The 22,806-nt window shown below is 50.9% G+C and overlaps 1 protein-coding gene across 1 annotated transcript in view; it reads left to right on the plus strand.

Annotated features, from left to right (window-relative positions):
- Positions 1–228: 228 nt before the first annotated feature.
- The window catches only part of CPNE2 (copine 2), a gene marked incomplete at its 5' end in the record, with an annotated part of 47,284 nt that continues 24,706 nt past the window's right edge, over positions 229–22,806 (plus strand). The window contains 7 exons of the mRNA XM_026066834.1: positions 229–318; positions 509–580; positions 6,957–7,040; positions 11,339–11,428; positions 12,159–12,257; positions 18,285–18,371; positions 19,199–19,258. Of these exons, the coding sequence (XP_025922619.1) occupies positions 229–318; positions 509–580; positions 6,957–7,040; positions 11,339–11,428; positions 12,159–12,257; positions 18,285–18,371; positions 19,199–19,258 (582 nt within the window). The remainder of the gene's footprint in view (positions 319–508; positions 581–6,956; positions 7,041–11,338; positions 11,429–12,158; positions 12,258–18,284; positions 18,372–19,198; positions 19,259–22,806) is intronic.

Genomic DNA, 22,806 nt, shown 5'->3' on the forward strand with positions numbered 1-22,806 from the left:
TTCCCACGTGGCGCTGTGCGCTTGAGAGGCTTCGTCGTTAACTGTTGACTCCCAGCCCCGCAAGTGAACGGGCTTCCCTGGACCCAGCCCCATGGTGAAGCTGTCTAGGCTGGTAGATGTCCCCAGGGCTCTGGCTGCAATGTCAGCAGCAGCGCTAGGTGCCTGTTTGGTTTCCTCTTATATATATAAACTGTCTCCTTGCAGGATAAATGACAGTGCTGATGCAAGGGAAGCTGGGGCTTTTTCTCCTTCCTTCTGCCTTACAGGGAGCAGCGAGGGAGTAGGCTTTGGTCCCGAATTACCCATTGGTTGGCAAAGGTAAAATGAGTTTCACTCCTCAATAGTGAAATATTGATGTTCAAATATATTGGCTTGGAAATAGTCTCTGCAGAAGTTACAGAAGTATCTCCAGAGCATTTGTCCTCAGGTTCTGAATTCTCTGGTTTTTGGCTTGGTGTTCACTTACTTTTCACGCTGAAAACAAATACAACTTTCCCTTGTCTTTCAGATAGCTGCCCAAGAGCTCTCAGATAACAGAGTGATTACTCTGAGCATGGCTGGCAGAAAACTGGATAAAAAGGTAAGCGGTGTTGTGTCTACAAGATGCTGTCAAACGTCTTTGCTTTACAGGCTATGAGATCTAAAGAAATCTTTACTTATGGGTATAGCAGTGACTGAAAACAGCCCTACTGGAGATGGCATTAGGCTGGGACTGGAGCTCTGGATTCAAGTCCTGCCTATGCCTCTGGCTGCTAGGTAAACTTGTGCCTCTGTTTCTCTGTTGTCCCTGTAGTGCTTTCTTCATAATGCACATGGAGATGGAAAGATCATGTGTCACACCGGATCTGTGTCCTGTCATGTCTTCAAGACAGTGTTTGGAGCCAGATTTGTTACCTTAGTGGCTATTTTTTGGAAATGTTTCCTGACGGAGCTGACAGTTTTGATACCTCCTGAATCAAATCAGCATTTCAGCAGTATTTCAAAAGTGCTGCCTGCTTGTTGCCTTTAGCCCTTCTCTAAACTGAGTAAATGTTATTTTATATTTCAAACAGGAGGGCCCGTCTTTTCCCGAGGAAGAAGCGTTGACCTTGTGGAAGTAGATAATGCATGGGTTTTGCTTGTGTGTGATACACGGGAAACCATAAGCCTTCCTGAACAGAGCAATCTGACTTTATTTACCAAGCAGCCAGAGCTATTCTTCTTAAACCGGTTCTGTTGCTAAGCAATCGATGGGATTTTTTTTTTTCTTCCTAGTCTCTCTGGAGCTTGTGTTATTGACGGGGTGGCCCTCAGTTTTCAAACCTCAGTAAAGCAAGCATCCAGGCAGAAGGGTATTTTGGGGGGGCAGAAGTTTTGGGTTGTCCCATCCCGTTGTCCAGAAGAGATGGATACAAAGTTTATCCAAGGATTCTTCTCAACTGTTGGCAACTGTTGTTTCCTCTCCCTCCCACTTACCCTACCAGGTCTTGTACTCTGTAGTGAAAAAGAGCTGAATGCCCCTGGTAAGGAATCCCCAAATAACACCATTTCCCAAATGGACTGGATGATGTCCTTGAGCTAGTGGCTTCCTCTGAGACCTGGCTGAGAGTGAATCCTATGTGTGTCAGTGAAGAAATCCCTAATGTGATAATTTTCTTCTGGTGCTCCAAGAAAATGCCTCTGCTGTCTTGCCAAGCAAGAAATGAGCTATCATGGCAGGCCAGGTACTATTCCTTCATGCTTTGGGGTCCCTTTGCAGCCATGGCCATTTTGAAGAGCAGTGCTAAGGACCTGGGGCCATCCCCACAGCACTGGTACCTCAGGCATATGAGCACTTGTTATAACAGCAAGTTAGTTGGTGGCACCACTCGCTCCGTGGACAGGAGTTGCCTTCCTAACCTGGTTTGCGACCGAGTTCCTCTGCCTGGTTATGCAAAGCTGAAATCTTGTGATATTGCTCAAATAGGGCATCATACATACGGGTCCGTTGACCTTCAGACCCAAAATCAAGATGCAATAATTCAATGTCTACCTGCAACGCTTTAGGCAGGCTGTTTGTAATATAGATATGGGGTTACACTGGGATAAGGACTCTGAATAATGCTATTCTTTCTAGGTCTCCCTGCAGTTTATCAATAGGTGTCAGCAAAAAGCTCTTTCCTCTGTAGCTTCAGGCTTCACCTCAGTGACCGCCTGCCGTTATCAACAGCTAACTGGGTTTCTTTGCTGATTCCCATAACACAGAGCAGTGCTGTGGTGCTCATAGTCTTGGTAAGGGGCAAAAGATGTTGATGTCACTTCAAAGTGAAACACAATTTAAATTGTCCTTGAGCATGTAAAAGGAAATTGGATTGAACTCAATTTGTTTTAAAGAAATCCTGAACTTCTCCATGACCTGGAAACCCCACTTTTCAGCAGCTCTCTTCTCAGCAGAAGCACTCAGTTTCCACCACTGTCCCAGATCAGATGCCTGTGTCTTTATCAGCATTATCGTAGTTTTAACCCCCTTCGCAGGCTGTGTCTACTGCAGGAGATTTAGTTTCCTTTACTGTTCCCGCTGGTCTTTCCCACCCGGCAGCCTGTGATGAGAGTCATACGTTCGTTGCCAAAATCCTGCACGGAGCACAGAGCCTCAGAAGCTGCGCTGCCTTCCAGCATGGGAGTGCATTGCGGGAAAAATTGCAGTGTTGCCTTGTGACCCATTAAATGCAGTATTGCCCCTGCTAGCACCTGGCCACCAGCATCATGCTAACTTTATCTTATGCTAGCTGTGCAAGACCCCCATCCTGGCCTTTAGGCTTGTTATTGGTCTGAATTTGTAAGAACTTGGTACCGGGTGTGTTTTGTTACAATGCAGAGTGCAGGCTGGGCTAATAGCAGGAGCCTTGAAAATAGATGACGGGCTGAAAAGAGGCGGTTGGGCTCTAAACAACTCACTGATGGGCAGTTATTGGTCATCGATGGAAGATAACAAGAGCAGCTAGGCAAAAACCAGTCAAGGGATGAGGCACCTGACAGCGGTCTGGGAGATAACCCCCTCCAACACAACAGAGCCCATAGCTGGGGTGGGGGCAAGGCTACGGCCTGCTGGGAGACTCAAGCATCTTCTCTGAGTCTCCTGGATAAGATCCTACAGGATATGATTGGGGGCCATGGGATCCTCTGGCTGCACATGCTGAGCCGAAGCTGCAGGCATCCACATGCATCAGGAATCCCGACTCGGTGAGGACCTTTCGACCTGCCAAGCTGCCGTCCAGGGCTGCATACCATGGTGTGTGTGTGTGCACACGTGTGTGTGTGTGCACATTCCCCCTAGGACTAGTCTGGCTGTGTGGGGTGTGAAGGTGCAAGTGCCTGAGCGTGTGTGTTTTCCCCATGAATTCTCTGCTTTTCTTCTAACTCTTAAAACCAGCTCAATAGAAAGCATTGCGGAGAAGTCAAATTTGGCCAGTTTCCCCTCTGGGTAGCAATAATTTAACCCGCATGGTTAAACCTTTCCCTTCCTGGCAGCTGTGCTGCAAACACTGCTTGGAGCCGTGCTCAGCCCCAGGCAGCTCCTTCCCAGTGACCACCCCGATGCTGGGACTGTCCTCTGGCAAAGAGCAGGTTCTTCCTCCACATCACACGTCCGTTGTTTCTCCATGTGCTGCTCACTACCTTGCTTCAGATGGCAAGGCTTCGCAGAGGGAGAAGTATTGGCAGCAGAGCCAGCCTGAGGATTTTGTCCCTCCTGACAGATCAGTTCTTTGCAGAGTTTTTTTTAAAGAAAAAAATAGCCTGCAGGAAAAAAAAAGGTATTTTTACCCAGGATCAGCCTGGATAAACATAGCCCCACAGACATTTGTACAACCCAGCTGTGGGGGCAGCAGGAGGACAGGTGAGATGCTTCGGCATAGGCAGGTGGAGAGTGCTCTAAGCCAGAACTGGTGCTAAAAGCTCCATACTGTGGCACTGCATCTTGCGGAAGTGCCGCCGCTACCGTCCTTGTCGGTGATGTGCAAGACCCAGTTTGGATGAAAGAGATGTTTGAACCAGGTAGCAGATCAGTCTGGTCTGCTGTGCCCTTTTCGTTGCTGAGTTTGTGTCTCCTGCTGGGCTTGTGTGGGTGAGGTGTTGGTATCTGACGTTTTAAAATAGCAGTCCACAATCCTGTGGCTTGGAGGCATCTTCCACCCTGCTTTGAATGGGGCAAGGCTGATCGGACTTGCAAACCGGACCTCTCCGGTGTGCATAGGATCACATCAAACATCTTTCAAAGCTCCTTTCTGTCGTCTGGACCAATGCCTTGACCAACTCTCACTGAATAAGGAAACCACTGTGGGATGAAGGTTAAATGAGTGCAGGCAGGGCCAGGATCCTTGGGGATTAGCTACACGTTGCTAGTTCTTTAATTTAACAGTAAAGCTTTAAAGCAGTGAGTTCAGGCTCCAGGTAAGTAGGAACAGAACTGTACCATAACAGTTTCCCCTGTAGAAAGAATGGCCTGTTTTTCTTTCCCACAAATGTGTGCAAAATGGTAGGAGAAAAAGAGAATCACCTCACCCCAGAGAATCTCTCTGCAAGCCTTTATGGCCTGCTCTTCTCTACTGACTGGCTGTAAATAAAATAAAATAAAATGAAAGCAGTCATCGGAGATGACTGTGAATTTTGGCCAAAGCAGGTTATGGCTCCTCCAAGCCAAAATGCTTTGCAGTGATTTACGTTTCCAGCTGGCTTTGGAAACAGGTAGGATTTGGATAGAAATGTTAATTGGTTTTCTGCTGGGGAGTTGCTAGGACCTGTGTCCATAACAGCCCTTGCTTCTTGGGCTGTCTCTGGAGAAGGGATCCCAGGGCTTCCAGGCTTCCTATACACAGCTAGGAGCCTGCCTCTGCATCCCCACCGCGTGGCCTGGAAACCCGGAGAATCCCTGCTCAAACTGGTAGGAAATTCCTCCAGCTGTTCATAGGATTCAAGCAGCTATCTCCACTTCAGCTGGGAGAAAACCCAGCTGAAGAGGCTTGAGTTCTCATTAAATATGAGGTAATTCCAAATATTTTGGCTTTGGTTTGCTTTTAACCACTTCCTAGTTTTTCTGAATGGGAATGAGATTCCGCTTAGAAATACTAGAGTGTCTTTCCGATGGTGATCCAGCCCCCGCCACTCTCTGTCCTGCTTTCCCAGCTTCGGACCTACTCCCAAAGCTGAACCGAGATCTCTGCCTGCTCACAGGTGGCTCCGCAAGCGGGGCAAGTGTCCCGAAATAGGCTACATGCAGAGAGCAAGGAGGGATATGTGTCTGCCTGTTTCTCATAAACCGGGAGAAAAACAGGCAGCCCTTTACCAGGGCCCTATCTAAGGAGGCGCTGGCAGGAAAGGCTGAAGTCTGTGTATCTCGGAGGGTGTTATCTGATCTCTGTCAACACTAATGCAGCTTATTCCTTAAAGATTTGCTCTGCTCCTGCTTTATTGCTGTGTGTAGGAGGCTTTTTTTTTTCCCTCAAGACGCTTGTGCACTTCGTAATTCTTTTCTTTTTTTTTTTTCCTTTCAGTCTTTTAAGCTTTGGATGTTTTTCTAAACCCAAGCTCAGCTGCCTCCCAGCTGGGCTGCTTTCCGTAGCATCTTTGTCCAGAGAGCCTGCTGGGTGCTGGGCTCCTGGGAGTGCAATCCCGCGGGCATACGCCCAGGGTGCCGAGTCACCCGCTGCATGAAAACCAAACTGGGGAACGTGGCGGGAATGTCAAGATTTGCGTGACCAGCTCTTAAACATCTGCAAAAATCAGCATCCTGGCACTCACAGCATGCTAGGGTTGGAGACGGTGTCTCAAGAGGTCACCCCACCTTCCCCTCTCCCTGAGACAGGGTCAACACAACCCGGCACGGCTCCGTCCTGGCAGCGCTGTGCTCTCCCAAGCACTCTTGATGCTCAGGCACTGTCCAGGATCGTGTGCACGGCATTGTGTCGCAGGCTATTTCTTGGCTGCAAGAGTTCATAAAGCTTTTTGCAGTGTCGCCCTGCTTGGTACGCTCTCTGTCCTTCCCAGGATCCTAGCTCAACTGCTCCTAAAAGATTTAGAGCTTCTTCTGCAGGTAGAGCCCTGTCCCCATTGATTTAAAAAAGTGTAATGTTCAGCTGGTCCCAGGACCGATGACATTGTCAAGCAGCGCAGTATCACAGCGCTGCAAGCTGCATCATTAGCCTGGGTGTCAGAGGAGGAACGCAGGGGTGCTTTACCTCCTAAACGTCACTGCCGATAACTGGCTTCCTTGCTCTGCGGCTTGGTAGTGAAATAAGACCATTCCTTTACTCGGTGCTCTGTGAATGAAAAGCACGACAGAAGAGTTAAATTTTAACTATGCCAGGGAAAGGGAAATTTGTGAAGCAGCCTTTTGTATTGAAGGTGGCTCGGCAGGAGGACACCAAAGGAGGCTGGGTCCCGCCGGCACTGCTTTTTACCTGTTGGTGGGTGGGCCAGCGAGCAGTACCGGCAGCTGGCCAGGACCCACGTGTGCAACTGGTCATTTATTAAATGATAGCATCTGCATGAGGATCTGACTGTAACACAGAACTGCACTCATGTAACCAGAGGTGGGATTTTAAGATCAGTCTTTCAGTTGGCCTGGAGACATGCTTTTTGACCGATTTTAAAGCTGTCTTTTATCAGTTTGGCTGAGGCAGAGCTGAGGCACCTTGAGATCTTCTCTGAGATCTACAGCAGGCACCCAGCATTTGTTCTGACCAGCCCAGGCCCATGTTTGTATGTGCTGTGCGTGGCATTAATCTACCCATTAGTCTTGCACACTTGGCTGTGGGATGTTCAGTAAGGCTTGTGGTCAGTTGGGCTCGTGTCCATGTTCAGTCCTGTCCAACGTCCATCTGTTGATGGAGTTACAGGAAAAGGGAAGGGAAGGAGGTCTCAGTTGGCCTGGCTGTTGCTTGACCATGAACCGGTTGCTTGAAAATCACTGTGTAACCCATACTGTTGTTCTTCCCCAGGACCTGTTTGGAAAGTCAGACCCCTTCTTAGAGTTTTATAAACCAGGTGACGATGGGAAATGGATGCTGGTCCACAGAACGGAGGTGAGTGGTACTCTGACTGGAGTTACTGCAGCACCACTAATGTTAATTTAGCTTTTTTTGTCTTTGATGTCATTATCTCGTGGATTGCTGATAATGAGCGAGTGGGAGCCAGGGATTTCAAAACCACATTGCTGCTTGCCCTGTCCAGCTGAGGCTGCTGGACTCAGACAGATGAGGACTTACTGAGGCCATGTTTTTTTTAAAAAGAGCTGTAAGTCTCTCTTTATACTATTCACTACTGTATCTACTAAGCACAGAAGGCAGTAGTCTCTTAACCTTATGACTTGATTCCTTCAACCTAGATGTGATTCAGTAGCCTGGGTCTGTATTTATTTCATGGAATCCAGGTGTCCCTTGCATGGTCCCACACACTCTCTTGGTTGTGAGGCCCTGTTTAAGCATAAGCATGAGTCAAAGGGATGGAGGGAGGGGAGACAAACCGTCGCTCCTGGCTCAGTCTCGGTGCTGGCCATGCCCTGGATCACTCTTCCCCCATGTGAGGGAGCAGCAGGATGAGCCATGACCTGGGAGAACCAGTGTGGGGAGAGGAGGTGAGTGCTGGCTGGAGGTGGCCCGGGTGGAACAGCAACAGGAAAGAGTTTAGAAGAAGCGTTACCAGCTCTTAGCTGGCCTTGGGAGGCTGTGCAGATATCTCCAGCTTCCATCACGTGAGCATTTGGGTCTTGTGTTTAACAGTGTTGGAGTCCTAGCCAAGGAAGAAGCTAGGTTTGTGCTTTGGTCCAGATGTGTGTAGTCACGGGCAGCAAAACCTTCTCCATCCCCTGCTCACACCTGCTGCAAAATCGTGCTCTGAGCTCCCTTTCGATTATGTTTTCAAGCTGCTAAAGCCAACAATACTGCGAAGAAAAACACAGCCTGGGCATGGAGTATTCCAGTTAGAGGAGCTGCAATGCTCTGCACCACCCACGCATTGAGCACCTTCCCAGCCTGCCGACAGGGCAGCTGCCGCCCTTGCGATTCATGCTGCGGAGTAAGCAGCAGGGAGAAGCGGCCTGAGCGTTTTCAAAACGAGCAGGGTGAAGGTCTGGACCCTGAGGAGGAGGGCGAAAGCGCAGGCCATCATGGAGCAGAAGGTGCTCGGGTGCTTCCCCGGCGACAGGCCAAGGCACTTCTGCTTTCCCTTCGAGCTTTGCTGCGAGAGACGGGACAACCATCAGCTCCCTTCTTTTTTAAAGGCAGGCTAATAAGTGGCTTTTGATGGCTTTTCCCCCCTCCCTCTTCAAAGCTTGTTTTAAGGGAAGAGGCTTTTTCTTTTGCACATAGTTCCTGCCAGCTGGCGCTGGGGGGTGATAGCTGCCGGAGGGGGTCACAGGAACCAGCGTGCCGGAGGAAGAGTGTCTGATCACACCACGTTTCACACCTCTCTCTTTCTTTTCTCCCAAGGCTTGATTAAGGACCCTGTGGTCCCACTGTAGGAAATTGTAACAAAACACAAGGTGAACTCCTGCAGAAGGGGAAAGGTGATACTTATTAACAAAATCATTAAGTGAGTCGATTTTTCCCACTGCTATTCCTTCTCTCATAGATTTCATTCACTCACACACCCCTATGCCCATAAGCACCAAGACGTGCGTACCAAATGGTCCAGACAGGATCACTTGTGTGAGACACACAGGAGAAGGGACACCAGCTGCTGAGTCCTCATCACGTGTCTTGGGTTTTTCTTGATTGGTGACGATGACCTAGGTTTTGGACAGATCTTTCCCATCCTTTAGGAGTCTCCAGGTGTTATGGGGTTGTCCTTTCCTTCAGACTCTTGCTTGCTTCAGCCTCTACAGCTTCTAGGAGTTGCTGCCTGTCGTCTGCTTTTCCTTGTCTGGGATATACATTTGGGATGTAGACATCTCTGTGGCCACAGCCTGCCTTCTTGTCGGGCTAGCAGGAGGAGGACCGGCACGTGTGATGGGCTATAACCCTGCTGCCATTCTCCTGTAGTCAGAGTGCAGCTTTTCCACAGCCGAGTTGTCCGCGCTGTGGTCGTATCGGAGCACAGACCTTCTGTGCTCGACACAGGCAATGCGCTTCACAGTTTTCCTGCTGAGAGCGATGTCCTTCATTGTTGATATGGGCCATCCTTTTAGTCCCAGCTCTGTTGTTTTTTCTGGTGCTTTCCCACACACATTTCCATTCATGTTTCATTCACACTCAGTCTTTCTGTTTAAGTCTCTGCACTGCGGGAGCAAGCTGGGATCATGCTCTTTGGTCGTTTCCTGCTGTTTGGTGGGGATAACTGGGCCTTGACTTAGAAAGCGTTTAAACATATTTTTCCGACATGTGGATTTTGAGCGCCCTCCAATCCTTTCCTCTTGGAAGGGACATGGGGACTGGGAATGTCACTGCGCACAGCTGTGGAGCAGCCGTCATTGGGATCTCTGTGAGCAGGTCAGATTTATGGGGGAGCTGGTTTAGGCAGAGCTGGTTTTCCTCCAGATCGCTCCCCAAGTCCCTGCCACCGGCTGTCCTGTCCTTTGGTGGCTGAGGGCCTAACCAGTTTTTTTTTAAGTGGCTGAGGTAGGGGAGGAAATGTTGCATGCCTTACGGGCTCTCCGATAGCTTCGTTCTTCCCAGCCCTGGAAGTAAACCACTGCCCTCGGAGGAATCCCGAACCAGAGGAATAGCTTCATATTTTGAGACGGGATACAAAGAAAAACGGTTACCTGTTCCCGCAGCTTTTGGCGTGTGAATGTAATTAGCTGCTAGTCTACGCCTAGCATTTGTCATGCCACAAGGGAGGTGTCTGGCAGGGAAGGATTAGGGCGCTCGTTACAGCATGTTATTTAAGGGAAAGTGTGAATGCCCAGCTGGGTGCCGTGTGCCGAACCGAGCCCGGCTCCTTCCGCACACCCACCCTCGGGCCCCGGTGTCTGGCAGCATATGGGCACTGTAGCGCTCGCGTTCCTGGGGCGCGTGGGTTCCTCCCTGCTCTTTTCAACCTCGTGGAGGAGGTGTTTACAAATTCCCTGCTAAACCCTGCTTGCAGTGTCAGGGTTTTTTCCCGTTCTCTCGCAGGAGCCTGTCTGTAAAGATAAAAGCCTGATTCCTCTGTGGTTATTTGCCAGCTCCGTCCTGTAGCGGTGATGATGGACCTGTTCCTCACCTGGCTGGGCTGGTGCTGGGCACAGCAGAAGTGCCTGATGGCTTTGGAGAAAGGAGAGGGCTGCTTTTACCTACTGGCACAAATCTCCACCTCTGTCATATTGGCACAGAGCAGGCTTAATCTGCAGTCTACCCTTTGCTGCCCAGTGTCTGAGTTTCCTGATTTTTTTTTTTCTTCTTCTTCATTTCCTTTTTCCTTTGAACCCGGGGAAACTCGGTGCTTCGGTAATACCCTGCCGCAGTGAGTTCCACGGGTTATAATCCCTCCATGCGTGTAAGGAAATGGGGTATTTTCAGGTGCAGCCTGAGAATGAGAAGGCACTGTAACATTGAGCTCTGCGTAACACTGGCCTTTGAACCTTCTCGAATGGCTGTTTCATCAGGCCCGTTTCTTGTGATATGAATGCACGTGTATAAATCAATTTACCTGTCCCCCCCTCATTGCTGTTGCTGTCATGCTTCCTGTTCCTCCTTTTTCCTAGTGAAAACATATAGTAAAATGACTTCCTGGTGTGAATTTTTGCTGCTGCTGCTTTGGTGAGAAATGTTCTCATGAAAAGGCTGTGATTCATCCTGTGCCAGGGCTTTGGCACCTCTGAACATTGTGCTCCAGACTAAAAATCAGCCGAATCTCTCTTTTTGAGCCGGGCGCCTTTGTAGAAGAGGGTCTTCGCATGTCCTGCAGGCAGCTCTGATATGCCCAGAAGTACACCCAGAGCCTGCCAGCATTTGCTTAGCCCTCCAGGTTTCCACCAAGTGATTACATTCTCTCAGTAACAGTCAAAAGGTGTCAATTGTATTTCTTCATCTCGGGCAGATGTTACATGGACGAGGTGAGAGATGTGGACTTGCTGGGGGCTGTTCTGCTTTGCTGCCTGTGCTGTTTTGTCCAACAGGTTTCCTTAATTGCCCTTGAAGGTGGTTAAATCACCAGAGGTGATACAAGCAAATACGTTGTACCTCATGCTTGCTATCACCTAGGAACTGGCAGCTGGGGAACTACTGTGTCTCAGCTGAGGAGGCAGAAAAGGACAGAGACAGGGCTTTCTGCGGCACGCCTGGCCTGCCCCCCGAGAACCTGGTCCAGGACCTCTCTTGGAAACCTGTCCCCTACTTTGTGCTCAACTCTCCTATTTCACATGTGTCTGTAGTGACTCCATCCCTATGTTCCCACCCCACAGGTGATCAAGTACACGTTGGACCCTGTCTGGAAGCCATTCACTGTGCCTTTAGTGTCGCTGTGCGATGGAGACGTAGAGAAGCTGATAAAGGTAACTGTGGGGCTCTTCAGCTGGTATCGTGGTGGTTGGCCTCTGTGATCCCCTCCTTTAAACATCTGAAACCCCATGGTGTGTTTATAAGAAACTCGTTTTGGGTCCTCCTAAAGGAGGAGTTGGAAACCTCCACAAGTGATGCTGCTGGTCCTTCCTGTTGTAAGGGCAGCTACGTTGGCTTAGTGAGGGACAAGTGTGAGCACACACGTCTGCTGCTGACCATTGGGAAGTGTTGTGGCTTGCACCCACCAGCGGAGAGCCTGGGGGATCACCAAGGGTGCTCCTGAGACCCTTGTGCTCCAGCCCTCTTGCTCCCAGCTCTCCAGCTTTCTCTCCAGGGTGGCATTAGCAGGGCAGTGTGAGAGGCACTAGGCAGCTGGCAGCCCCTTGGGTGGGCTCCCAAGAGCCTGGGCAACCCATGGGTGGTCATGGCATTGGCCGCAGCTGGCAGTGAGAAGTGTGGAACCTCTAAGAGAGCCCTGGGAGGAGTTATTTTGCACAGCTGCAGGGCATTGCTCTTCTCTGGCAGCTGTGCAATGAGACAGACTGGCTGCAGAGCCTCCCCAGCTGCTCCAGCATGGGTGGCATGAGGCAGAGATGGCCTCTCCACTACACACAGGAGGATGAGGCCCGCTCGTGGGCAGAGCAGAGAGAGAATATGTATTTTGCACTCCTAATAGTGAATGTTTGCTGTGTCTGAGGCTGATTTGTGCTCCTTCTGCCTTAGGTCATGTGTTACGACTACGACAGCGATGGAGGACACGACTTCATTGGGGAGTTTCAGACCTCGGTGGCCAGGATGTGTGAAGCCCAAGATGCCTTTCCAGTAAGTGCTGATGTTTCCTGGGAGGAAGAGCAAAGAAGGGTTGGTGGATGGGCTGATGGTGGAGTGGGTTATTTAGGGTTTTTTTGCTGCTCACAGTGAGACCTTGGACCTGTGTTGGGGTTAGTGAAGGCCCTGAGAAGAGGCCAAGTCCAAATCCCTTTCTCCTCCCACCCACGCTGTGAGTCACACCACTTTTGTAACTAAAACAGCTGAGATAGAGCTAAGGCAGTCTTGTCTGCAGGCTCTGTGGAGATGTCTGGAGTGGCATCTAAAGCCATCAGAGATGTAACAGTTTGAGGCTCATGTTGCTGACACTTCCTCCTACGTTCTCTTGTGCTCCTTGCTCTGCTGTTGAGTATGCCCTGTGATTTTGGGAGGCCGGAATGGGAGGGGGGAACCTGTCTTTCCTCTCCCAGTGAGTAGCCAGTGTGACATGCTGTTGGGACTCTGTCTGCCCTGCCACTGAGAGGTGGTGCCAGCTCCCGTGCAACTCAGCATTGGTTTTGTGGCAAAAGGTGTCCCCATCTTTCTGCTGAAATGCCAAGCAAAAATCTTTTCAGATGCTGCCTGATTTAAGGCATGTTGTGAAAAAACTCTGGGATAAACAGGGCTTTTTATAGCAGTCATATCTAAGATTAAAAGCTAGAGGAGGTCTTGGCTGAGAAGTGGGTGTCTATAAAACACAGAACTCACAGCCAAATTAGAAAAGTTTCCCAGCTGGGAAACTGAGGCACAAAGATGAAGTATCCTGTCCAAGACTCACAGGCTGTTTGTGTCAAAGTTAAGGATTGAGCCCCTTTTTCCACTGGAATTGACCCCTACAGCCTAGCAATAAAATCCTCTTTTCTCCCCATCTGACACTGAGAAACACTGATTGTAAGACAGAGTTAAATTCACTTTGATGTGTGTCTGTTTGAAAGGATGGTCTCCTGTCTGCTTAGAGCAGCTGTTCCAGCTGCAAAACGGCAGGGGCAAACACATCCCGCTGGCCAAATGGTGTTGCTGAATGCTTCCTTGAACGCTCTTGGTATTTGGAGCACCACACGCAACTTCACTGATCTCTATGGGTTCCTCAGTGATGGGGAAACTGAGGCATGGGAGAGTTTTGGCTTGTCTGAATGAAGAGTCCTATTCCTGGTGTTGTGTTTTATGTGCATTTTAACTAATTCCTGTGCTAGGGCATGGGAGTGCTCTTATCCCCTCTACTCCCTTTATGCCCTCTCTGTCCAGCAGCCACTTGCAATGGCCAGACAGAGTGCTGGGATGGACAGACTGTCAGACTATAGCTGCAGCTCCAGGCTGGTGCCGGGCTTACGGTATTGCACCCCTTGCTTTAAGGCCTCGCTGTCCTTAGGGTCTTCCCCATGTTGTGCCTAGAAACCGCTTGTAGCTCTGAGCTTTGCTTCAGCCTGGAGCCCCTGGGTGGTAGAGGGCTGCGATCACCTCCCAGCGCATCAAAAAGGACGTGTTTGTGGGAACCTCTGGTACCAGGATGGTTTGGGGTCGGGATGCAGCAGTAGAGCACCTACAAAATTTTCTGCATTTACTGCAGGGAGTTAGCTGTGAGTTCCTAGCTCTGTAAGACTGGGGGGCAAAAACTGCTCCTTGCAGTGTGTACATGGTCCAGCCTCTTCCTTAGCCACAGCTTTTCCCTCTGGGCTAAGGAGTCCTGCTCTACTAAATCCCAGTGTCTTTCTCCAGGGCCTGGGCCACATTGGCCCTATCAACCAGTGCTGCTCTTACTGTGAGCTCTTGTCAGAATGATTCAGGCGTTTGTTTTCTGCCCTAGAGGGTATTTATTTCTGTTCTGTTGATGTTTGGGTTTTTCTTCCTGGATGTGCTGGTATTTGACCTATACTGGGACATGAGCTGGCCGAAATTCTTGGCCAAATATGCTTTTATTTATATGTACTGCAAGAGCTGCAGTGCAACAGGCAGCTGAAGGTTGAGCCCCGTTTGCTGTCTGATTTTGTTGGCTGCCTGGAAGGCTGCCCAGCAAGATCTCTTCTCACCTCATCCCTTGCTGTCCCGTCCCTTCTCTGGTCACACGTTCCTCTGCAGTATGGTAGTCTGTGGCCAGCCTGCGGTGCTGGCCTCTGAAGGACTGTGTGGTGCTGCTGTTTGGATGGTTACATCTCAGGATCCAAACTCCATCCCAGCGCTGCCCTGGACCCATAAAGGCTTGGGGTAGGTGGAGAAGACCACATCCAGAGCATCTGTCTCAGCACTGAAGCCTGAGCGGGCACCTGCTTTGAGCTCATCTTTTCCTTTTATTTAAAAGCCAGGAGAGTGGGCTACCAGGGCTACTGGGATCCAGCTAACAGTGCAGGAAGAGCTGGTCACTACTGATGTTGGATGTCGGGGTCTCACCCACCTCTGTCCCTGCCTGTGCAGGATCAGGCAGCTGGGTATCCAGCCTTGGCGTTCGTGTGGGAATGCGAACGCTGCAGTCGGCATGTGGCTTGGCCCTTCATCCCTCATTCCTACCAATGCGTCATGGGCAGAAGCGCTCTGCTCCCGTCTCCTGGGGAGATTCGTGGCAGGGTTTTCTTTGAGGGCCTTTCCTAGGGGAACGCCACCCTTCTCTTGTCATGCGAGATCTGGTGTTTGCAAGTTCGTGGACTGCTCCCAAGGGTGTGTAAGGGAGCAAAGAAAAGCGGATCTGTGGTCAGCAGGCTTAAATGTGCTGCAGAGCGTCTGCCCCTTCCCCACAGGGAAACAGAGGGGACTGTCAATTGGAGAAGGCCGGGAGCTGCTGAGCGAGGTGCTGCTAGGTCCCACCACTACCTGGGCACAAATGGAAGAGCAGTAGCTGCCAACCTCCTCTGTGTCCAAGGCCTGAGCCAAAACGCCTCCTCTCTGACCTCCTGTGGGCTCTCCTCGGTGCTGCCGCCGGTTTGGGAGCAGAGAGGTCACGAGGAGAAGGGCAGAGCCAGGCTGTTCCCCTGCAATAACTTGCAAATACGTGCACAAGTGTCTTGTTTACCGTCTGCCCCTGCCTTCCGACAGCTCATGATTGGTGAAACTCCTCGGCTTTTGCTTTTGCGTTTGTCTGGTCCCCCGTGCTTCTAAATTCAGCTGCCTGCTCTAAATAGCCCTGCAGCCTCATCACTTCAGATCCTGGGAGCGAGTGCCACGTGTCTGCCTTGGCTCCCTTTGCTGGCGTATGCAGCTGCCCAGGGATCTCTAGGTCGGCATTCAGACCCCATCTCCTGGCTTCGCTTCGCCTCCGTTTTCTCGTGTCCATTCACCAAAGCTGATGAAGATGCTGCTTTACTTTTTCCTCATCAGGAGAAGGGTTTTTCCAGTGCTGGAAAGAGACGTGCCAAGCTCAGGTCCCTCGAGGAGGTGATGGGGAGTTGTTTGGCAGAGCAGTTTTAAGGGCTGGGCACCCAGAGCACGGTAGGGACTTTGCAGGATTTTGGTACCTGTTTGTCCGAGCCCACCTCTTTGAGCCCTGATGTGCTGAGCTGATCTCCAAGCCTGGCCACTTGTTTTGGGTAATCAAATGCACCTGAGCTGCCCTGAGAACTCACTCTGTTGATGGCTCTTTTCCAAACCATGTGTGATCCTGGCAAATAAAATACAGGTCTGCTGCTGAGCCAGGGGGAGGGAGGTGCAGCTGGGTGCCCTGTAGTTAAAATCTCAGGCCCTAGGAAATCTGTGGGGCCTGGTGAGCATGCTGTTTAGTGGAGAAATGATCAGGGAAGATTTGAGGTTTGCTGCTGTGGACAAGGAAGGACATTTGCTCTGTTGGTGCCCCACTTCCCTTCTTCCTCCAGCTGTAGAATTGACATTATATTTCCTTCCTGTGCTCTTTCTTCACTGATTCTTAGCAATCTCCAGCCATGGCCTGATTGTGGGAAGAGAGCAGTTGAGAGCTCAGCATAAACTGGTGTATTTACCCAATGGGGCCTGACTGGCATTGGTTCCTCCCTCCAACTCCTGTTGGGTCCTCTCACAGCTCTGCTCGAGCTTTTCCCTTGTAACTACCCCAGCTTTTATCCCGCTGTCCGCACCCTTTGGACTCTTCCTCCTTCCTGCCTCTACCTTCCCTTTCTCTCTCTGTCCCTCCTAATCCTTCTCTCCCTGGTCACTTCTACTCTAGAAACACCTCCTTGAACATTGCATCCCTCACCCCCAGCCTATTGCAATCTAGTGAGCTCTGATCTCCTTCCAGGCTCTCAGCTGCAAGGTGCCTCCTTCTCCTGTGAGCTCCTTGGAAGTGGGGCCATTTCTCAGCTTCCTATTGAACATATTTATTGCTTGCTGGAGGGGAGGACCAGCGGGGGGAACTACTAGAATTGCACTCAGGCAAGCGGAGAGCTGTAAACCAGCTGGCTATCTATAGCACAGCATTTTTTTCAGAGAGGTCTAATGCCTTGCATCAAGGCGCAGGGAATAAAGAGAGCCCAGGCCACAGGAGAGGACGTGACTGCACGTGGACCTGCTGTGGGTCTGCGACTGTGGGCAGGTTGGGTCCCAGCACTGGGGAGGGGTGGTAGATGGTTGGTAGAGTTAAAGGAAGATAAAGGATGAGCCCTAACCAATTCAGAGCATGGGGACCCTGGAGAAGTTAAATTCACATAGGCGTGAAGAAAATCCTTGAGGAGCTGGGCTGGCTTATCAATACTGTCAAACATTCTGGGCAGAGGGGAATTATTCAGCCTCCGGCGGCTGTGGGAGCAATGAGCCGTGCTCCAGAGGGAAAAAGATACCAGTTAGTCGTGAGAGTGATGCTGTGACTGGTCGCACCACGGGGGCCCGTGCAAGGTCTGCAGGCTGATGCTATTGAATAGTGGCTGTGAGTGGCCCCGGGTGAAGCAAGGAGGCATTTCTTGGGCTGCCAGCGGTTCTCTGCCAGCTCTTGGAGGACGGCGAGGCTGGGCAGCAGATTGCTGTGGGGAGCTGAGCTCAGACCAGCTGGGACCATCCTGTGGTGGCTGGATGGACCAGTGCGGGAGCCACTTCCTAGCATGTTGGGGCGACCCAGCTGGATCTTCTGCGCAGATTTGTTCGAATTCAGGGGATTCTGCCAATAGATCTGTATTTTGCTTTTGGTCAGGCTGTGAAATGCAAAGTTTGCATCCAGGAAATTTACTTCCTGAACATTCAGAGAGGCTTTTTATTTTTCCCAGAGCTTTTGAGGAAAGATTTTGGCCTGCCCTAATTATTAGTGTGTTGTCCCGGTTGTTGGGGTAGTGTTACAGGACTCTGCAGCATTCAGGCTGTTCAGTTTTGCAGTTGTTTTTGAACGGCCTTTCCCTGTCCATGCCCCAGGGTACACCCTGTTGTCTTCCATCCTTCCAGTAGCCATCTGGGGTTTGCTGACTTACCTCGGTGTTTCTGGGCTCTTGCAAGCCTCTCTTTCTCTGAAAGGAAAGTCAAAGTGACTGTCTACCTCTAAAGTGGTCTCCCCCTTTGTTACTACTAAACCACCCCCAGACTGAATTTATTTCCAAAAGGCAAAGTGGTTTCCTTGCAAAGGGGCGGATTGCAACCAATGCTAGGCACATCTTAAAAGTCCCTGGGGAAGCTATTCTCTCTCCTGTTGCATCCCAAAGCCCTGCCCTATGCGGTTCACAAGGGTACAGCGTTATCACCCACGCCAACGGTGTTCAGAGCCCGACTTTCTGAGACCCCCGGTAACTTCCCTGGGGTGTCTCCGCTGCCAGGTGAGCCAGGTGTTGGGCATGTTAAGTTGAAAACCCCTGGAAAGGAAAAGTAACCCCTTCCCAAGCAGGTCCTGTGCCTCAGTTTCCCTTTCCACAGCAGTAACTTGCCGTGATTCACTCATGTCTCCTGAGCGCTTTGAAATGAGCAGCTGGGAGGTGCCGCAGCAGGATGCGGCCAGCCCCTGCGAAGGGGAAATGGTTCATGCCATCACCATCGCTGTTTGGCGTTTGCGGCGGCTGGCCTAGCTCTTGCCTGTGCAAGTCCAGGCGGGCTAATCGGCTCGCAGAGATTGCTGCTGACTGGGGCAGCCCGGCACCGCTTTCATGTTGGTGTCTGTGTTGTGTGTTACAGCTAGAGCTAGAGTGCATTAATCCCAAAAAGCAAAAGAAGAAAAAGAATTACAAGAACTCTGGGATCATCATTGTCAAGTCCTGCAAAGTGAGTACAAAGCTTGGATATTTCGTTCTATTCCTCACCCAGTTTGAGTCTTTAAATTGCACGGAGCTTTTTTCTGCTCCCTTCCTGTTTCCAGCGCTCCTGCGTTTCCAAGTGCTGCTCCTGTGGCATACACAACCTCTTTCCATCCCTGGTTTCTCTCCACTTGGCTCACTAACGATTACACCCATTTGCTATCTCATTGGTGCCTTGTGCTAGAATAAATTGCTAGTGTCATCCCGAGCCCAGATGGGTGGCTGGCCACGTTCCCGAGGAGGAGCGCCATTCTCATGCGGGCAGTGTCAGCACGAAGCCCGAGCTACAGGGTTGGCAGAAACCAATTGCTCGGTGTCTCCTTTGGAAGCAAGCGTTGATTTTGGGTGGGAAAAGTCCTTCTTCTACGCCATGGGGTTAGTGAAGTCCTCCCTTCATACAGCAGCGGCATACAGGGGAGTGTGTGTTTACCAAGCTCTAAATCTGCAGATGGTGTGAGCCTGTTCTGGCCGTGGGGAGAGGCTTTTCGGGTCAGTTCAGTTTGGTTTGCCACCACTGACACTTTCAGCCCTCGAGGTCCCCCGTTCAAGCCTTTTACGCCGGCTATTAACTGACTCACTGGCCCTGCTTGGTCCCACTCCATGCGTGATTCATGAAGTGCCAAAATGCTGCCATGGAAAAGCCAGGTGCTTCTTCCCATTTGCTTTGCCACATGGATAAAGTTTCCTGAAGACCTGGAAGCACGGTGACTGGAGACTCGGGCAGTTTCGGTGGGATTTTTTTTTTTTCCTGCCATGATGAGGGTTGCTGAAACCTTTACTTTGTTCTTCTTTCAGATAATCAGAGATTTCTCCTTCCTCGACTACATCCTGGGAGGCTGCCAGCTGATGTTTACTGTAAGGGCTTTTGCTGCTTTTTGCCCAGTAATGGTAACAAATACAAAATTGTCAAAATGCGGGAGGGTTCTCTGCATGAGACTCTACCAAGGTGGGCATTAAATTATAGATACAGGTGGCTGAACATCGGCCAACTTAGCCATGGAGCCAGATGTGGCTGGCTTGGTTGAGTGGGGTATGACAGCAAGGAGGAGGTGCCATATTTTGCTTTTAAGCCATGTGGTGTGGGGACTTTTTGGATCGCTACAGCGATGCTCAGGTGCATCCAACAGCCCAGCTAGCTAGTTTTCAGGACTAATGTTGAAGACCAGACTTCTGCAAAGACCTTCTTCCAAGTCTTCACAAAGTTTTACCAACTTCACTCCCAAGTTTTGCAGCGGCATTTCCTCATTTCTGTCTAAACGTAGAAGTGCTGCCCTTACGACAAGGGACCGTCCTTCCAAGGACGGGCAACGCTGGCTTCGGCTCATTCGGAGGGAGCCCTGAGCAGGAGATCTTGTCCTGGGGAGACCCCATGTGCCATCTCCCAGCCTGCACCAGCCTGGTGTTTCCTCTCCTCCCTGGGGACAGTCTGATCATCTCTTGAGGTCTGCCTGTTACTGGTTTTAGCCACCAGCTGGATTTTTGAGCGAGATTTGCTTATTTTGGACTCAGCTGAGAGGCTTTCGGCAGTTAACGAGACAGCGTTCTGAATTCTTATTTGCGTTTCAACCCTCATTTGATCTGGAGCAGGAGCAGTTTGTCAAGAGTAATTAAAAGAGGAAGTTACAACCCTTGAGTGAAACCATGACAGAAAATAAGTGGGCTTTTCCCCCCACACACTTTAGCCTTTTAATTTCTGCAAACTTTTCTGATAGAGTAGAGAGCTCAGGGCACACGCAGCATTTCAATTTTTATTTTGTTGTCTTGTCTAAAAACATGGGGGGGGAGTAGGAGGAGGAGGAGGAAGAAGAGTTGCCATAGAAACTGGAACAAGTGCAAGAGCTTTTTATATGCCATTCTGCTGCTATGTGCTAAGGTCTTGGTGTGAAAGAGTGAATAGAAGAGGAAAATCCATTAAGTTTACTGGTAGCACAAAGCTCTCGTATAAATTAGTCTGCCTCCTCGTTTAAAGATATACTGGTTTCCTGAGGGCACTGGGGTTTTTCCCCTCCCAAGGCACCTGGTTCTTTGATCTGTGTTTGCCTGGGTGGATTTTTGCATCGTATATGGTAGGTGCAGTACCCTGCCGAAATGCCGGAGTGGGGAGGAGGAGACCGCGGCGTGCAGCCCTGCAATTCGGAAGGGCAGCTTGTGCGCTCAGGTGCACGCTGCCTCGCTGACATTCACATCATGTCGCGGGAGACGGCGAGGAGCTGGAAGAAGAGGTTGCTGCTGGAGAGAAGCCTCAAAGCGGCAGGGAAGAGGGGAGATCTAAAAACAGCATTTCTGCCTGTCTGCTTTGTGCTAGCAGGAGATTGGCTGCATCCCTAAGAAATTTGTTCGAGGGCTGCTCGGTCCCTTGGTAGCGTCCTGGGGCAGCGCTGCGTTACGTGCCTGACTCGTGCGGAGCCACCTCCCCGTGCCTCAGTTTCCCTCTCGCTCTCTGACAGCACTAGAGGCTTTCTGAGGCTGGGATCTTGCATCTGTGCAGTGCCCAGTGCGGGAGGGTTTGGTCTTCCCTGGCCCTCAAGCTCCCGCGGGACAGCAATAACACAGGAACGTGTCAGCGGGGAAGAGGAGGGCTGGGAACGGGCCGTCTTCGCGGGGAAGAGCGGGGTCAGCCTGCCTTTGAGACGAGCTGAATAAGCAGCAAAACCAATGCTTGGGGTAACCGCTGATACAGGGCAGAGCCCCGTGTCGCTCCCAGGGGTGTTCGTTAGAGGGAAGCCGGCGGAAAGAGCCAGCGCTGCCTCTCCTTCCCCCTTCTTCTTGCTTTCCCTCCAGTGTTAGCTTCATGCGGGCTGGGGAGCTAAAAGTCACTTGGGTTAAAGTGAGACGCGAGTCTTGCTCGCAGCTGAACCTTTCTTAGTCTGTGCCAAAGCTGAAGCGATCATTTGGCGCTGTGCCTTCCCCTCGGCGCATCCGGAAACCAAAAAAACCCGAGAGATGGTTCCTGCAGGCCATCGAATTCCTCAGTGGCAGGAGGAAACCTCGATGGCCAGTGGTTTGGCTTGGCAGGAACCTGGGCACGCAGGTGGCAAAGCGTGCCTAGGAGAGAAAACCAGAGGGAAACTGAACCTTGGGAGCCCACGCTGTCACTGGTGTGTGCAGGCGGACAGGAGTAGGGTGATCTGAGGGGTACATTTGTCTTGGGGACTCTGCAGATGAAAGTTCACTGGTGTGGTAGATGCATCTTTTGTTTTATTTGAAGCTGTGTGTTTCATAAACTGGGCTGCACCACGGCAGGTTTTATAGCTGCAAACTGCATATAGGTAGGTCTAAGCTTGCATACTGAAGAGGCAGCATTTTGCTAGGACTTCTTGTGTTTTCCTCCTCTGTGTCTGTCCACCCACTGCTGGCTACTTGGGCCACTTTGCTGGCGCAAGGTGATAGCCGTCATCCTGGGCTATGCCTTGTTCTTGCTCCAGCCGGGCCACTGTCCCTTCTCAAAGCTTCTCAGCAAAATCAGAGACAAAATCCTTGCCAAGACTGAGGATAGAATAACCCTGCAGGGATGAGGAATATGAGGAAATATGAGAAATATGAAATATGAGGAGTATGAGGGAAAACTTCTTTACTGTGGGGGTGACAGAGCACTGGAACAGGTTGCCCAGAGAGGTTGTGGAGTCTCCTTCTCTGGAGATCTTCAAAACCCGCCTGGACGCAATCCTGTGCAACGTGCTCTAGGTGACCCTGCTTCAGCAGGGTGGTTGGGCTTAGACGATCGCCAGAGGTCCCTTCCAACCTCAACCATTCTGTGATGAGCCTTGGGAGGGTGCTGGGTGCCCGGCCGGCCCTTGCCCTTCATGGCCATCCTTGGCCACGGGCAGGCTTGCCTGCATCGGGCCTGTCAAAGGGGGCATCCGGCCTGTTCCCCATCAGCACCAGCAAAACAGGCAGCGAATTCGTCTTTTCCTGGAGCTGGTTTGTGTCCTCTGTCGGCACGCTGAACAGGGCAGGACAGCCCGCACTGCCTCTGCCTGACGCCAGCCTTGATCCTGGCCCATCGGTTACACACACTCATTTATTGAGTGAGTCTCATCTTTACGCACCCCTGGCTTTGGCCCAGTCGTTAGCGGTTGCTAGCTCATGAGCTGAGTTTATCCTCTCTCATTACAGATACAGAGCAAAATCCAGTGCAAATCCCCTGAGCTCAATTTAGCCGGCGGAGTTATTTTGGGTTTTGCCTATTTGCTAAGCAAACAAGGCAAATGCAGTCACGCCGTCTGCTTGTCTCTTCCTCACTCTTCCTTCCCAGTCATTTCTAAATCTGTTGGCTCATCGTCTCGCCACTTTTGACCGGATTCAACTGGGTCCGAGGCCTCACGTGTAAGTTCCTACAAATGTTTTTGAATAGAGAGCCTGGTAGAGGAAAGGTGATGCATCAATTCCTTGCTGACCATCAG

This window comes from Apteryx rowi, unplaced genomic scaffold (genome assembly GCF_003343035.1).
Source record: "Apteryx rowi isolate R43461 unplaced genomic scaffold, aptRow1 scaffold_1033, whole genome shotgun sequence".
Classification (NCBI taxonomy): domain Eukaryota; kingdom Metazoa; phylum Chordata; class Aves; order Apterygiformes; family Apterygidae; genus Apteryx; species Apteryx rowi.